This window comes from Synchiropus splendidus, chromosome 4 (assembly GCF_027744825.2).
Source record: "Synchiropus splendidus isolate RoL2022-P1 chromosome 4, RoL_Sspl_1.0, whole genome shotgun sequence".
In the NCBI taxonomy this organism is placed as follows: domain Eukaryota; kingdom Metazoa; phylum Chordata; class Actinopteri; order Syngnathiformes; family Callionymidae; genus Synchiropus; species Synchiropus splendidus.
This window is the reverse complement of record NC_071337.1, coordinates 28,401,589-28,419,554: the sequence shown is the minus strand read 5'-3', so window position 1 is coordinate 28,419,554 and position 17,966 is coordinate 28,401,589. Positions and strand designations below refer to the sequence as shown.

Sequence of the window (17,966 nt, the reverse complement as noted above, 5' to 3'; positions counted from 1 at the left end):
AATAGCAGTTATATAGGACAGAATTTAGCTGAAGGCGTAGTTGGTGAGTGTAGCTTCATGTTTTTAACGTGTGTCTCACTCAAAAACATGCTGTGACTGTTCTATACTGACTAGGACCCCTGGACATTGCTCTTATCAATTGGCAAGAAAACTGAAAAAAGGAAGCCTGGGGTCAAAGTTTGAGTTACAGTTTAGAATATTACCATAAATAAACAACTTCATATGTGTATTTGCACCTCATTGGCCTGTAATTAAAAATGTTAAAGTACTGATCAGCATCTTGTTTAGCCTGGAATTGTCCTGGAATGGTCACTGAAAGGTTGCTCTAAACAACACCTTAATTACTGATTATTACTGTTAAAAACAAATACATGTGAATAGATTATTAACAGTTAGAATGTTAGAAAGTTTTGATTTATCATCACAGTTGTAATTATTCATACCATTTAGTTCTTTGTTCAAAACACGAAAAATCCAGTTGTCTTTTTTTTAATTGGACTGTTATTACAGTGTCAGAAATTCACAATAATGATGAATGACTTTCCTGATATAAAGCGTAACTTGTCTTGAAAAAAGACAGATCCACTTAGCGCTCTTATTAACAATGTCATTGATAAACCCTGGCAACTAGCAAATGTTAATTTTGTCTCGAGCAAACATGTTATCTAGTGAAATACAAAGTATTGACATTGTTGCTGTTTAGAAGCGCTGACTTCATCCTCTGTCGCAGTTTTTGAGTGACAAGACAACATTATGTCAGGTGGATTGTAAACTCTTGAGGCACAGGAGTGGCGTTAACCTAGCTTAACACCTTGAGTAAGCTACACCAGATGGCAAAGCTCTTAATCTGCTGGTTTGTTCTAGTTCTTACCTATGACTGTCATGAGCAGAAGAACATAACCATGGCGACGAGGTGGTGAAGCTTGAATAATTTAAGTTCATATCACAGCATCTTGTTGAATTGTGGTTCCCAGGTAGGGGGAGACCACAGTGCAGACCTGTGACAACGGTTTAATCCCACCGCTGAAAGGAAGTTCTTGGTTGTAGACTTTCATGGTGTAGGTCTACAATGGAGCAGTACATGAGTTATTACTGATTGGCGTAGCATGTGCAAGGAGATCATCCTTGTTTCTAAACAGAGTAACTCAAAAGCAAATCATACTGGGCTATCATATAGTGAAGGACATTTTGTTGGTGTCCTGAAGTTGCACCTTGATTTTTTTAATACCATTCACTTCACTTAGCTGCTGCACAACTTCTTTTTATCCCGCATTTGTGTGTTGTAGAATCATCGTGATGTGAGTACCACCTGCTGTCGGATTGAGCTCATTGTAGTCAATGATATTTCTGATTTGAATTATTTAGCTAAATCAATGAAAGTCTACAAAACCGGGTGAAACAATCAATGTGAGTGGAAATGAGCAGCTTGGCAGAGGTCAGCGCTCTCTGAGTGCCATTCTGGTTGCACTACAAAATGCCTCAGTGAGCTCAGTCTGACAGTAATCAATATGAGGAGGAAATACTGCTGTATAGTGTGTTGTGTAGTTCATGTTAGCAGGTTTGAGAGAGAGAGAATTGTTGGAAGATAGTCTTTCTCTCTCTCTTTTTTGTGCCTGCCTTTCTTAACATGATGACAAATGATCTTCTCCTCTCCCTTAAATGCGTTCATTGCTCTTCCAAAACGGAATCTACCCACAGAGTAGTTGGATGAATCCATGAGTCTCACAGCTCTAAAAAAAGATTTCAGATTTAATTTGTGCCTCACGTCTAGTGATTCAGACTCCTTCCTGGGTTAAGTTACTGTCCAGTGAGTGGACAAGTAACAATGAAATTCCGACATTTTTATTTTTTTAAGAAATGTCTTCTCAGGTTAACTCCTACATCCACCACAGTGCAGCATCTGACTGCCACCCACTTAATGGGAGAGATGTGTTGAATAGGTGGTGCGACAGGTCTGGGGATCAAAGTGTCTGGTTGTTTTCCAGCTAAACAAATTCAGTGGAGGCTTCATCACAGCAGAGAAGAAAGTGCAGCAATGAGCATCAGCTTCTCTGATTGCCAGAGTTCTTTACGTACCATCTCTCACTTCAAATTACCTTCAACTCTGTCTCTCCCCAGGTGACATTCACAAAGCGAAAGTTCGGCTTAATGAAGAAAGCCTACGAGCTGAGTGTGTTATGTGACTGCGAGATCGCTCTTATTATCTTCAACCACGCCAACAAGCTGTTCCAGTATGCCAGCACTGACATGGATAAGGTGCTGCTCAAATACACAGAGTACAACGAGCCTCATGAGAGTCGGACTAACGCTGATATCATTGAGGTAAATGAATCTCAACTCAACTGTGGTTATTGTTTGGGTTATGACTGAAGGCATGTGATCATTGAATGAAAGCAAATGAACAACATTGTTAACTCTGTACAAAGAACATTGAACTGAAATGACATGATCATGATAAGATTCATTTTGGAGGCGGGTGGTACAGGGAGAAAGGAGAAGCCCAAAGAGGAAATGTTTATGAAATGTCCTAATAATGCTGAGGTTTACTCGGAAGTCGGAGCAGACCACTATGAATTACAGTACATCAACAACAGTCATCAGGCAGTGTGAGAGATTCAGGGAGAACCTGTGTCGAAAGCTGCCCACCCAGCTACTTTTTTGGCTACACAGCCACCTTTGGTCCATGTGATGTTTCAGACAACAATAATGCTGCTTGTAGTCATCATTTAAATTTCTGTATTAATGCCCACAACTATCCATACATGGTGGAGCTGCTCGCTTTCTTTGGCATCTCCAACCAAGAATTGCTGCTACAAACCTCCACCCTTGCCAGTCTTGATCATCCTCTTGTTATCCATGATGCTCATTGGTTGCCTTCCTCTTCTTCCATCTATCACGTTCTTGGTCCAACAGTGGCTCTCCTCACCACCTGTCTGAACCATCTGTCCTCACTTACTTTGTCCCTGCACTCATTTCTGGTCTTGTCCCTATAACAACACAGCATCCACAACCACAGCATGTTCAACAAGCATCAGATCTGTATTTGTTGTTCTGTACTTGGATCACATTTATTAGAAATGTAAATTCTTTGATTTTGTCACTTTTGCTGCTGTTGTTGACTTCCTCTCATCCAAACACAGACTTTGAGAAAGAAAGGCTTCAATGGTTGTGACAGTCCAGAGCCGGACGGTGAAGACTCCATTGATCAAAGTCCTCTTAATGATGACAAGTACCGCAAGACCACAGAGGACCTGGACGTGCTGTTCAAACGATATGGAGTAAGTCAAATGGTGTCTTTTTTTTTCCGCTGTTTATGCGTTCTTTTTTCATTTTTCAACAGACTTAGCTGTTTGGCCGATGAAACATTTGTGTGATGTTCTGGTAGTTAGATGGTGGCAGGAGAGAAACAAGTCTGTTTATCTTTAAATTCTTAAAGCAAAGCAGACTTATGTATTAGCAGGTAATTGAATTTCCACTTCCTGTTTTGCAGCAGACAGCAGCTCCGCCTCAGACCTTCTCCATGCCTGTCACTGTCCAGGCATCCAATCCAAGCACACTGCAATTCAGTAACCCTGGCAACGCAATGGTAACTACCTCCTACGTCACATCCTCATCGCTCACAGACACCCACCTCCTGTCGCCACAGCAACCAGCTCTCCAGAGAAATACAGTGTCTCCCGGGTTGCCACAGCGACCAGCCAGTGCAGGTGAGCCAAACACAGCCTGATGTTTTTATGGGATGTATGACATCATTTCAAACATTCATGGTATCAACTGCCTTTGTTTCCTTTCATTGAGGAAAGCGGAGGCAAGAAAAGTTAGATTTTTATTATTTAATATTTTGGAAGATTGATAATGATGACAAAAATGTGATACTCACTGTTAACTAATATTTATGGGAAATGACCAGGATGAACCATATAAGCCAGATTTTTGGATGAAATTCTGAAGCATGTGTTTCTGATTTCCCCAGTGTGGGACAAATAAAGGGCTTTTAATCTTATCTAATACGCACATTCACTGGTCACTGAATGACCAAGCCTTTTTGGTGGGTGTTAGATGGTGTCAGATGTTTTGTCTCTGTTTGTTACTTCCTCTCTGCCCAGTTTTAAATTGCTGTGATCATTGTTTATGATATGAAGGAGGATGTGGCTAAAATGCACAGAACACACATGAAACCACAGTTTTGTTTGTTTCCAGCCAAAGATTCTTCATTGTATCTTCCATTTCTAGAACATCTCTCTCTGTTGACATTCAATCAAATATCCAAATTTTCTTCCAGGTGCTCTTCTCGGTGGTGACCTGAATAATTCGAACGGAGGATGCCCCAGTCCAGTCCGTGAGTATTCCTTTGTTTGATAAACTTGACCTAGCTGGTGTGGAAACTAAGGCTGCAACCCTCTGCCTAAAATGTAAGTGACTATTTCACAAAGGACAAATCAAAGGGCACATACCTTTCCTGCCACATTTTGTGCAGCAACATTAATATACAAGTGTTTTAAAACACTTTACACTTCCCTCTTGAGCACACGCCCCTTTCTGGTTTCATGTTTTTGCATGTTTGTCACACTTCATTCTTGCAGATCATCAGTCAAATTTACCTTTGACTGAACACAAAATGCAGTTTTACGTTGAAGGTTTTTATTATTAAGGGAAAAACTAAAGCCACACATGCCCCTTTGTGAAAAACTGTCCTCCCTTTTAAAGCCCAGTTTAACAGTGGTTTATCACACCTGAATTACATTCCTCGAGCCACACCTGGGCCTGGTTATTGTCACACCCGATTAAGGAATCACTAAAATAGCACCTGCCTGACAACAGGAAGTCAACAAAAAATCCTCAAAAGCTGGACATAATGCTGAGATACACCGAAATTCAGGAAGAAACTGGAAAGCAATTTCATATCTACCTGTCGGAGAAGCTGTTAAAGGCATGTCCCTGGCTTTGGAACTCTAATGACCCACAGTGAAAGCCATTATCTATAAATGAAAGTATGGAACATGAACCTTCCCTGTAAAGGGAAGGTGGTAAAACCATGGATTACCATAGTTTAAGAGTTATCCACGGTGTCTCCAAGATGAAAGATCATCTTCACAAGTGGTGAAGTGTGAAAGAACCTTCATCCATTTAGGAGTGATTTAGTTCCAAAAATTAGGGCCGCAACCATGAAACAATAAAAATCAATTATTGAAAGTATCAAAATTGGTCATCGATTTGTTGTATTCCGCAACTGTTCTTATGCTGCGTAGTAAGTTTGGGTTCATAAAAAAGTTGGGTTCAGCACAGAGTGGTGGGAAGACATGGTTTGAAAGGTGGCGGCTTCGTGGCAAATAAAAAATGTACTTTTTGCAAGTTGGTCATGTCGCTCATGCTCTGAAAGTGTGCGCCTTAAGCCGTCAGTGACAGGAGATGAGTAGTATGTCAGTGCACGTCAGCGAGATTGTCTCACTGTACGTTCATTCAAATACAATTCACTCGGGCACTTTGTGTCGCTTCATTCACACGTACCGATTTAATGATGGCGGTACTGCAATCAAGATGGTACCACTTCTGCAGTGATGCTGAAGAAGATGCAGGTTAAAGGTTTTCACGAAGCAATTTGTTAATGCAATTTGTCCATAAACAGTTCTGATTTTGAATATAATGTTGGAAATGTTTTTCAATTAAATGTCATTTTGCCACGTACCTTAAACACTGATGAATGAAACTGTGGACTTTATGGTGTCCACGACAAACATATGAATTGACATTGGGAGAGAACGTCTCCACACCTAAATAGATACAGCTCCTCATTCAGCATGTCAGTCTGGAGTTTGTGTGGCGTTATGTGGTTTTTCCGTTACACTTACTTGCGTGTGGAAATGCTGCAACAAACCTCTCACCAAGGTGACTGGAGTCAGTTTTGTTTCTATGAGCAAACAGGTTTGTTTAAGCTGCTTTAAATGCTTTGGTGATTGAAATTTGCGATCCGTTGCTCACATCCACAGCCCCATTGCCCTGTGGTCATTCAATGTAAACTGAGCACATTGAGCGAGGAAACCATTTTGCAAACTTACGCTTGTTGTAACTTTGAATTCATAAACGTCATGTGAAAGTACTCTATTAGTGTGTGAGATTTCATTACTGAAGAGGAAAAACTGGACCTGCGGTCTCCTTTAAAAACTCCATTTAGTGTTTACTTCTGTTGTCTTTGACTTTGTTTTTTGATCTGAAACGTGTGACAGACATCGGAAGTACTGTCTCACACCCCTCTCATTTTGTCAGGGAAAAGTAGCACCAAGACCCAGGTAACACAATATCATGTCTACATGCACAGGAAAACACAGGAGGATGTTGAAACAGAAAATATAAAATGCAGTATGATAATTAACTCGTACATTTGCAAGTCTGCTATAGTGTTATTATAAAATAAAAGTATTACTCATTCACTAAAAGACAGATTCAGTATCCTGTAAAATGTTAATGTGCCACCTTTCAAAATACAACCTTCATGTTTTAGAGTTACAAATGGAACAAATGTAGCCTAACATGAACCAGAATGTAGGGAGAAGCAGATAATAAGAAAGAACTCTCAGTACGCAGATACTCCCACACATACACCAATGGAACGGAAGAAACGCTGTGGTAGGACCGCCCACACCACTGACCAGATCCAGGACTGCTCAGATGACTGAGCAATCAGACCACAGAATCGAGAGTCAGACTCTACCGCTGAACCAGCACACTGCAGGTCCGGCAGGACACTGGAAACAAGACCCATGTGGGCCAGCCAGTGAGGAGACACCAGGCATCATTAAAAATCTCAGCAAAGAATATTCAGTTGTACGTGAAAGACGGAGAGCTGAAAATGGGGGCGTGGAAGAACAATACAGGCTTTGGTTAGAAACACAGACAGAGCGAATAGAAGGAGTAAAGCAGGTTCCAGGTGAAAGGAATCTCTTTGCTCAAGGGATTTACTCACACCTGCTCTACTGTCAGTGTCACACCACTGGAGGTGTTGCAGTATGCAAATTGGGTGGTTTACGCATCAGATTATCAACGTGTGTGTTGGATTTGCATTTGGATGCAGTTATTGGAAAAAAGCGTTTTTTTTGCTTTATTGATAGTGGGGCATTATAAAGTCTAACCTGCTTGGTTGCCTCCGTTTGGCTGATGTTTTACGGTGACCCTAAGCAAGTGTGTTGTTGTTGTTCCAAGTGGCCCCACCGTCTCCCTGGGCTCATGTTTTCATCACTGGTTTTTGTTGTTCCTGTCTTCTGCGCAGCTAACGGATACACCAGTGCACGGGCCTCGCCAGGTCTCCTCACAGTTTCCAACGGCAACAGTCTGGGGAAAGTAGTTCCGGCCAAGTCTCCACCCCCACCTCCCAGCCCCCAGATGGTCAACAGCCGCAAGCCAGACCTCCGAGTCATCACCTCACAGGGCGGGAAGAGCCTCGTGCAGATGGTGAGCTTAACCAGGCCGAGCTTGTACTTGCTAGTTTGTGCCGTGCAGTTACTTTCAAGTAGACAGAAAATGAAAATGACAACTGAAGGACTGTCATGTTAACTTGTGATGCTGTTGAGAGTTGCTGTTCTCAGATATATTTAGTGAAGTAAAGACTAAGACAGAGAATCCCTGATAAACACTGAGAAGACCAGTTCAATATCCCTGGACTGGGAACTCATTTGACCTGCACATGATGCATGTTTTAGTGAATTTAAGCACACAACTTCTTGTCCTTGACATCAAATCTGATTCTTCAGTGATGTGGAGCTGTGTAACTTTCTCTTACAGACAGAGGCTGAGCTGGAGTTGGTAAACGAGGTGAATGTCCCCCATCAGTCACTGGCATGAGTCTAGGATAACGACACTTTATTAGCATGATCACTGCAGAGTTTGTCATTGTGTTTAAGTTTTCACTTCACAACTGGGTTGGTGTGGAGTTTGTGGTTCCCGCTCGACTGCATGTGGATCAGGACTCATGGTTGTGTTTCGCCCTGCACTTGCAGACTCAGAAGGCTCCTAAGTGAAATATTACTGATGTGACACACCCTGCACGCCACACGGTGGATCACGACAAGCATGAGCCCACTCTGAGTTCCATTTTCACCTCAGATTTCTCTCATTGCATTGAAGGCATTTGACACGTCGGCGCCATCGTAGGGACAGTGTACGGAACACTAACACACTGACCGTTGAATAGATTATGTGTGACAAACAAACCAAGAAAAGCAACAAAATATCATACCTAATGTTCATAATCTGCTTCAGTGAAAAGAGAACAGAATGTCCCTCTCTACTCACTCAAAATTAGAAGTTATGCTAGAAATATGTCAGTACGTAAACGTGGCTCTGACATGTGTCTTCAGAGACCACACTGAGATGAATGTATGTATGTGGCCACATGTTGTTGAAGGACTGACTGTGAATTTACACATCCAACCGTACAATACATTATTTTATGTGCTTTCTGATATTTATCCAAAAAACGTGGAAATGTGAACCCTGTGTAAAGCTGGTCGTAGATGATGAGGTCTCTCCGCAGCATTTATTCTAGCATGACATTAGGATGATGTGAGCGTCTCCTGCACTAGACAGCCTGTGGTAATGTACTTGTGCGATCTCAATGTGGTCACTCCAGTCACGTGCTCTCGCCATATGGATACACATGAGATCACAAGAATCAGATGTGGAAAAGACGCCTTCAAATCTAGCAGACACATCTTTGGAACCAGACATTACTCAGCGTCCTGGGCATAGTGAGGTGAGGGAGTGAAGAGGCTTCGGGAGTCAGGCTGCCCATGGAACACGTCCACAGAGGGAGTGGGCAGCCCACGTCCCAGGTGGTCCTAAAATGTTGTTGGATTCATATTTTCCTATCTGAGAACTGTTTACCGGCGGGTTAGCTTGGGTTTGCACAATATTTAGCTAAGCTAACCCTAGTGAGGAGTTTTGGATTGAGGTCTGCTAAGGTGGAAACATCCTGCGATGCACGAAAAAAACCACATAACGACTGGATCTGGACAGTTACCATTATAGGTGCTTTCAGAATGTTTGAGAAATGTTGCAAACAGTGCCCGAATTCTCTGTCAATCACCGAGGCTCTCACATATTGCCTTTAATGAAATGGAACTGTGAGTTTTTATTGATGATGGCAACAACTACATCCTGGCAGTAAATCCACAGATTTACTCAACATCATCATCGCGAGTCATAAGCACACTGTCATCTAAAGCATGAGAATGTTTAAGAATGAATCATAGCTCACATTCGACTTGGAAATCCACTAAAGCATTGGGCTTCCTCTCTGGCAGAACGCCCAGCGACTGGCAGCTGGAGCTCAGATGGCGCAAACTCTGACCACACCGGTGGTCTCGGTGGCAACCCCCAGCCTGCTGGCTCAAGGGCTGCCTTTCTCCGCCATGCCCACCGCCTACAACCCAGGTGAGCTGCCACATGCTCCTTAGATTCTGTGCTGGTAGATTTTTAACTTGCACTGTTTCATTTCAGAGTTCCATCTGACCAGTGCAGACATCACCGCTCTACATGCTCTGGCGTCACCTGGTGGCCTGTTGCCAACCAGCGTGTCGACATGGCAACAGCAGCAGGCCGTCTCCCAGCAACCACAGCAGCAAACACAGCAGCAGCCTCAGCAGCAAGTCAACTTGGCCTCACTCAGCAACCTGGTGTAAGTTTTCTCATTAGAAGAGCCCCACTCCGACCTTTGACCTCACAGGGTCACTGCATTACAGCGATTCACAGTCCTTAATTAGAGAACCAATCTCTTGTTCGTGCCAGTCTGAGCATACATGGTCACCTGAAGTCTTCTTCTGTCCTCTCAGGTTTGAGGACTGTATTATCGTTGTGTGGCACCACTGAAGTTTTCATAACACACTTGGCTTTGAACTTTTGTTGTAATTACCCTTGAATCTTGTTGGCACCCTGGTGGAATTCTGTTGGCTGATAAAGTCTATATCTAGAGATAAACTTGGAAAACAAATCTTGTCCAAAGTTGTCCTGCGCACCAAATGAATTGGGTTTGAACCAATGACCTCTCTGGCAGTTATTGAGTGCTTTGAAAAGTCAGTAAGTTAGTTTGTGATGGGTTTTTACCATCTTACCTGCTGGCTCAGATGCTGCTGGCTGGTGCAGGAGCATCCCAAGACCAGTGGATAGAAGCTCCACATGGCCTCGCTTGTTCATGAGCATTATCAAAGGACAAAAGTGCCATTTATCACAAAATCATGGATTTGTAACATTCTTTTGTTTATTTTTTCGTAATGATTTGATTCATGTTTGCTTTCATTTACACTGATAGCTGATGGATTAAACATTCTGACATCTAAACATGATTTGCGTCACCAGAGTCAGCGTCTGATGTTGTTGCTTTTACATGGTGTGAACTTTTACATGAGGATTAGGTGGTCTGGTTCGCGGTGGTGACGCGTATGGAGTCGTGCTTCAGGATCGATGCTGTGATTGTTGAGATGATGTGTGGTCAATATTTTCATTTCAACTAGCATTTTGTCTGAAATCTGCGAGCACACGAAGACAACAGACTCATTGACTGAACAGGATCTCCAGACTGTTCAGTTCTTGACGTGGTGTGAAGTGGGGTCCTCCTTGATCCCCATGACCAACAGAGCTGTGCCACTCCACTGGTGGAAACAGCAGATGTTTCAATTGTCTTCTCTCCTCTCGTCCACAGCATGTGGGGTGTGGACAAACAGAGCAGCGAGCTGACTAACCAGGTCACCAGTCTGGCTGCCAACCTCAGGTGAACAGCCACCTGTGTGTCTTGTGTGTCCAATGTCCTCACGTTGTCTGTTGGTGAGGGGGAGTTTGTGTTTTCGTCATGTAGCATCGGTGTAGCTCCAAATCACAGCAATTGCTTTTAAGCTGTAAAAAAATGAGCTGTAAACACAGCTTTTCCGATTCTGCTTTGTACTGAGAACTAGGCCTGCAGGAATACTACTCAGTGTCTTGCATGTCAGTAATGTTTACCCTAGCAGGTGTGACAAAACAAATACTTCAAAATAACAAACAGTAGAACTATCAGCCTTCTGCTCAAGTGGTTCAGGAGGTGCCACTGAATTGTAATAGTCCAAATGCAACAGTGAATAGTTTTGACCTCAGTAGTTCATTGCCACATGAGAAATGATTGTTCTTCCTCTTAATTGCAGAATATTGTTTATTTCACAGCAACACCTTTGAAAAGTGTGTTAATATAAATGTCAGCTTAGACTGAACTGCTGTAAAGCAGATGAAGCTGGAGTCATTTCGGATCACATGCCCACCATGATCATGTTTAATCCTCTGGACAGGATTTGTACATTATTGTACCAGAAATAATGGACGTTATTTAGATGCAGTTGCAGTATTCTTTAGAGGTGTGACTAGAGGATATAGTTAAAGGGGAGGAGGCTAACTTGTTGGGGAAAGCAAAGAAGAATTTGGAATTACCTACAACACAACCTTGTTTCTTCACCGAGGAGTGATCACAAGATGGACAAGAATGAATGTAGCTCACCTCATCCCACTCTTGTGGGTTTGCCATTCAGTGCAGTGATACATTGAAAGTGAGGCTGGAATGAAGAGACATTCACATCACTACTGCATCAGATTGCTCACTTTATTTTTCAGACGTATTTAACAACTATTTCTCTTTTCTTAACCCATGTTAGAGAAACAAACGAAAAAAAAGACTGCATGCTCAGCAAGAACATTACTGCGACTGTTGTGAGGGGCCGTGGAGCCAAAATACAGATGCCTTTAATTCGATGGGAAACACTTTGTTTGAAGGTTTCTTAAAATATATTTTTCATTTGGGGAACAAGAAACACTCGAACATTTCTTTTTCAGAGAATATAATTTTGCTAAACATTAAATAAAATAGCGTGATTATTATTATCATTAGTAATATGTCAGCATTCAGGGTATTTAGTGGTAAAATGATGTGCAATAAAGGTTATCTGATGATCCAGGATGTTGCACGGGTGACAAACCTTCCTTATTTTGCACAGATTTTCTTAACGTTTTTCAGAATATGTTGCACTGGAGAACTTGTGAGTTAGTCCCATTTGTTGGATTCCTTCCACAGTTCCCCAATGCATGCAGAGTGTGAGGCCTGTGTGCCCCACCTGTCCCTGGATGTCCTCACACACAGTCAAAGTTTGACTTTCATAATGGCCTGCCACGGCCTGTAAAATATTTCTCTATTTCTCTGTACTTGTACTCATCAAATACTGCTCCTGCCAGAGAAACCACACAGGAATACTGCAGGGTTTTTTTTCATGATCGTACTTTAAAAAAATCCTTAATTATATATATATATATTTGCAGGGACTCTTATTTTACCGAATGGTCTCAACTATCCTATCCCACATAAACCCAGGGTTACTTCATGGTGCTCCTACTTCCTTCTATTATAGTGCTTCAACTATCACCTGTGCTCCCAGAATACGCAATAAACAAACTTGTACCTGTAAGCCAGTATGCAGTCCCAGGATCTGAGATAGATATCGGCGTATGCATGGATTGGCCAGGCTAAACTTGAAAAGTACAAAGTGAAATCTGTTGCAGTGTTGTCATGTTTGTTCGTTTTAATTGGCAAGTCAGTACTTGTACTCGATTGGCACAAAAGTGGGGGCCTTCCACAGTTTAAATCAGTGAAGTGTTCTGGGTGAAACATAGTCAGTTCTCTTGTTGCTTCGGCTCCTTCAGAGAAGCTGACATCTCCACTGTGACGCTAATCTGCTGGTTTATTTCATACATGTGTCACACGTGTGAATCGACACCCGACCTGCGGAGGTGCTTGTGTTTACTGGTTGACTCCTCTCAACTCGGACGTTATTGCTGCTGAGAAATCTTCAGCCGCAATAATGGTTCATTTCCACTTGCGTTTTTGGGCTCCAACATTTTGTTTTCTCCCCACAGCGTTGGCTCTCCGTCCAACCTGCTCTTGGGTAGAGATGAGTGGTTGGGCCGGTACTGTACCACTTTTCCTTTCTGCCGTGCGTGTGTGTGTGTGTGTGTGCGTGCGTGCGCTTCTGGCTGGCTCATGTTTGCACGTCTGCTGCTTCAAAGAGGCCTGATCCCAGTTTTTTTTGTTTTGAGATCTGGAGTTCTTTCAGTCATTGCTGGTGCTGTGCGAAACCATCTTGTCATGACTCATCTCATGCTGCCTGGGCTGTTCATCTTTGTTGGGGCTGGAAGTTCTTCTCTGTGCTCGGTGACTGCTGTCAGGCTGCCATGAAAACAGAAGTTATTCAGGCTGGCTGAGGTGTCAGAGCATGTGCCTGGCTGGTCATGTGATTGCATTGCATTTTTTTATTTTTTTAACATACCTCACAGACAGTCTTGGGTGCGCTGTAATCCAGATGAATAGTCGCTGAGGGCTAACACTGCTTGCGTCTGGTTACAACTCTGCTCCCTGCTGATGGTGAAGTGAAACCTGGCTACAAATGAGATCAGTCATCACATAAACAAGGACTGGCCGTGAAGAGAAGAAGCTGCTCTTGGTTTCTTTGCCAAAGTATGATGTGGCCTTCCTAGTGAGGTGTGTTTTGGGCCGAGGCCGAGCTCACTGTGCTCTGTCCAAAGATGAGTTGGTAGGTTTGTCGTCTCAGATTCAATGACGTGTCCGTGCAGCCTGTGTGACTTGTTGCTAATGTGCTTCCTCTTTTGTGGCATTCCTGTCGGCTGGTCTAGTCTTCCTCTTGGACCCTAATCTCCCTTCATTTCCTCTCTCTGCTCAGACCCGTGGCTCATATCACTCAAGGCGCCATGCTGACCAGCTCCAACGTCAGCATCAAGTCTGAGCCGGTGTCTCCTGGCCGGGACCGCAGCACTCCGTGCCCACCTCCGTCCGCCAGCACGCCGTCCTCCACCGCGGCAGGAGCCATCCTGACCGCGCCGCCACAGTACCCGGGATCCCTGCTGTGCTTGGAGCCGCCCACCGGCCGCTCGCCCGTCGACAGTGTCAGCAGCAACGCCAGTTCCTTCGAAGGAAGTGATCGCGATGATGCAGCAGGGGGTGGCGGCAGTGGTGTCGGAGGAGGAGGTGGAGGAGGAGGAGGAGGAGGTGGGGGCGGTACCATCACAGCAACTGGAGGCGTGGGGACAGGCCGGTCAGCTGCGACTGACTTCAGCAGCTCAGCAGAGCTTCTCAGGTCCACAAACGAACCAGAGCAGGAGGGAGGGAACATCAAGCGGATGAGATTAGACGCCTGGGTCACATAGGGGCCAGGCACTTGAGCTTCTCCACCATCGGGGTTTTGGTGACACTTTCACACTCACACACACACACACACACACACACACACCTACACACACTGGCCCTCATCTCTGACCCCGTCCTTCAACCACATCAGCCTCGTCGACACGACTCACCCAGCAGACTGCAGAGGCTCATCATAATAATAAATATCTGAGGATGGCTTCAGCTGCATATTTTTAAAAAAAGGCTCTTTGGATCCAGGGCTGTCGAACTTTTTGAGGGACGGCTCTCGAACCAACTTTGTTATAGTAGAATCAAGGGTTGAAACCTTTTTGCAATTTAGAGAAACCTTGAGAACTGTTGTCCCTCAGCAGGTTTCCACGTCACCGTCATGTATCGAGCTCCACTACATAGTTCATGGTGTGATTGGTGATCCAGACGTCATGTGACTCCTGTGCTGTCCATCTTAGCCATCACTCATTTCCAAACTGCACTTTTTGGAATAACTGGGACAAGAGAAGGACAACTGACAAGCGCTGGATCTTCTTGCTGCCACGTCGTCCGGCAGCGGTCTTTGCAACCTGGGGTGGGTGGGGGGAGGGGTGTGGCGGAGGAGTGTGCCAGCGTGCCAATCGTCCACCTTTCCTCAAATGAAACGCCAATGCTGTTGGCATCTGGTGCAGGGACATCATTCTCACGTCGCACTCAATGAAATGACTGTTGATGGGCCTCAGTTTGGCCGCTCATCGAAATAGGATGGAACGATCTCCAGAGTCTCTCTGATAAGTCTGTTTGCACGGTTCAGTACGTCGAGGTGACAGTTGAACATGAAGCTGACGTGAACCACAAGTGGTTTTGGCTCCTGTTCACAAATCACTGGTCTCTGCTGAAGTCAGTTGTTTGGACTGGGTTGCTATTTAATGCTTCATGGAAGAGTCTTCAGCTCTACACTTGCATCACTCTTCTCTCTCCTTCATACAGAGTATGATCCAACCTCTTTCTGCGTTCTTTGACTGTTCCTCCACCACTCTTCTCGTCATCGTCCTCCAGTCGCACCTTCATGTCCTCGTTCATCCATGAACCTGATTGGCTGTCTTCCTCTTCTTCCTTCTGCAACATTCTTGGTCCACTCCGTATGTCCCTGCAAACTTTTGTCTCCATTCTCCTCCACATGAGCTGTTCCTCTGATACACTCATGTACGGAGCCCTTCCATAGCTGGAACAGCTCAGTTGAAGCTGCGTAGTTCAGGCACTTTGAGATGGTATGAACGCTTGGACTCGCCTCATTGTACCTCCACAACATCAGCAGCAGTGTTCTGGACGTGTCCCCAGGTCCAAGCGGCGTAGGCAAACTAGTCACTTATCACAGAGACTCTGCTTCAGCCAGTAGATTCCATCCAATTGAAATAGTTTGTGAGCCTGTAGTGGCTTTTGTTGGGGGAGGGGAGGGCGGGCGTATTTGGTTGTTCTTATCTGTTGGTATTTTAAACATGGGTTTTAAAGGTCTGTTAGTCGTCCACGAGTAGGAACTTTGTATAAAATCACACCTTACACAGAAGCTTTGATGTCCTCGCTAGTGCTCTCTACTTCTCCTTATCTCTTTGCGGTGTTTCCAAAACGGTAAAGACATTTTCTATATTTCTACCGCTTCAGTAGCTTCAACCGCGTGTATGTACATATGGATATATTTGCATAGACTTTGCTAGGTATCCCTAAAAACAAGCAATGTGTTGATTCTCAGTGGATCTTTTTGCATATACGAGTGTGAATTTGTTTCAGTGCAGGGGTTTCGCCGGGCGCCGCGGTGACGGCGGACGTGTTTCAGTACAAATATTTTATGCTCGTGTTGATGGTGTGTGCACTTTCTCACTCACAGAGGCCTGCTTGGTTGTGGTGTCATCATATTCTCTTGCCACACTTTGATAAAAAAGGAAAGGAAAAAAAAAAAAAAAGTACCCCCACGATCAAAGTTTAAATCACGACCCGGCACGACCCACAGACGAACCAGATTTCACCTGTTTACGCGTTGAAAATTGGCTAATAAGTGCTGTGACGGTGTTTTAGTACAAATGTGTTTATTTACAAGTGTGTGTATACGAGTGTGTGTTCACAAGTTCTCTAGTCTACAAATAGAAATTGACCTTTATATCCTTGATGATGTTTGTATTCTCTCGTAAACAAACGTGGCGCAGTGACGCCACCACTCGGTCGCTAGTGTTAAGGATCTCACATTGGCTCCTTTAGCTAACTTATAATCTCACATTTGCTAACTATAGAGTTTACAGTTGTTGTGAAACGTTTTTACCGACTTTGATGGACGGCGGCACGCTTCTCACTTTTTGAACTTTTGCTGGCGGAAAGCGCAGCTCGTACTTTGGCATCTGCTGTAGCTAGGGACGCGGTCGTAGAACTAGCCAGCCATTAATTGTACAAGAACTCTCTGCTCACGGAACGTCCTGCAACAAGATCCCGCAAGAACAGACTGTTATTCCATCCTTACGTTGTTGTTTTCACTTGTAAGGCTTCACGTTTGACCAGCGATCTGATAGTGGTCCTCTGCTAACAGCTAATTGGGTTTGGAGGCTGCAGAAAGCTGCAGAATTTGACTGGGAATTCAGTGTTTTATAATCAAAATGAAGGAAAAACCTCATATGGGCATGCTAACATTTGACACCAAAACTTCCTGAGCGGCTCGTGCTAACAACAGAGGCATAAAACGACACGCTTAAACTGTTTAACAGTTCTAGTGGGCGTAGCTAAGCGTTGTGGCATGTATTAGCCAGCTGTCCTTGCTAGCAGGAGTTACCAAGCATGCTAACAAGCGAACAAGGAATAAGTCAGGAGGTCACTGTCGTAGTCTCTTCGCCCTAAAACCATTCTCTCACTCAACAAAACTCATAAACCAAGTCCAGAATTAGTAAAGTCCCATTTTTCATGTCCATTTTTAAAAGATTTCTTTTTACGAATGGCCGGGTGCAGACGTTCGACTAAAACGTGACGCCGCAGCGCTCGGCTTCAGCTTCCTTCTCACGCAGGAAAAGTTCTGTCAATCCAGCAGTGTAGTCACATGACAATCTATATGAGAAATGCACCCTGTTTCTTGTTGTGAACAATGTTCTTTAGAGTTTTACTATTTTGAATTACTTTGTGCTGGTGACAGTTCCATTGTCTCTTCTGATGATAACTTTGTTTTTCAACTGCTCTTTGAGTGTGGACAGCCAACAGTCTTCTTTTATACCACCGTAAACATAGTGCTGGTTTCCTTTTTGTTCGAAACAACTTGCTGAAAATTGCACGATATTGTGGTATTCGCAATGGAAATGAAGGAAACACAGTTTAAATGCTGCAATTTCAAATATAGAATATATTTATAAACAGGAACCATCATGGATTTGACACATGCATGTGTGGAGGAAACCTTCCTAACACTCGGTTACCACATGCATCACAAACTCAGAATAATGTAGCATATGAAATACTAAAGAGGAAATTTATAGCTAATATATTGTGTTGAGCTAGTCTGCTTTGGGTTTTGTTGTAAAGATGTTTTGTTGTTTTGGAGAATGATATACAGTTTGTGTATATTTTCATATACAAAGTATGCACTGATATGTTATTGAAATTCTATACCGCTTTTACAAAAAAAGTGTTTGTTGTACCAAAGTATCCAAGTCCCTTGAAACCTTCTCCTTTTTGCGTATGTTTTACCGTATTTTATATATTAAATGACAAACGAGTGAAATGAAAAGCGTCTTGCTTCTTATTG

General features: G+C 43.6%; 1 protein-coding gene across 7 annotated transcripts in view; it reads left to right on the top strand.

The window, feature by feature from the left end:
- The window catches only part of LOC128756748 (myocyte-specific enhancer factor 2D homolog), a 25,884-nt gene extending 7,918 nt beyond the window's left edge, over window positions 1–17,966 (top strand). For 2 of the 7 annotated variants that reach the window (XM_053861349.1, XM_053861350.1), the window contains exons 3-13: window positions 2,119–2,322; window positions 3,141–3,278; window positions 3,491–3,707; window positions 4,283–4,339; window positions 7,265–7,446; window positions 7,777–7,806; window positions 9,297–9,426; window positions 9,493–9,670; window positions 10,691–10,759; window positions 12,919–12,969; window positions 13,740–17,966. In XM_053861349.1, the coding sequence (XP_053717324.1) occupies window positions 2,119–2,322; window positions 3,141–3,278; window positions 3,491–3,707; window positions 4,283–4,339; window positions 7,265–7,446; window positions 7,777–7,806; window positions 9,297–9,426; window positions 9,493–9,670; window positions 10,691–10,759; window positions 12,919–12,969; window positions 13,740–14,223 (1,740 nt within the window). In that variant the 3' untranslated portion in view covers window positions 14,224–17,966. The remainder of the gene's footprint in view (window positions 1–2,118; window positions 2,323–3,140; window positions 3,279–3,490; window positions 3,708–4,282; window positions 4,340–7,264; window positions 7,447–7,776; window positions 7,807–9,296; window positions 9,427–9,492; window positions 9,671–10,690; window positions 10,760–12,918; window positions 12,970–13,739) is intronic. The other 5 variants (XM_053861353.1, XM_053861351.1, XM_053861352.1 and 2 more) reach the window with 5 other exon arrangements.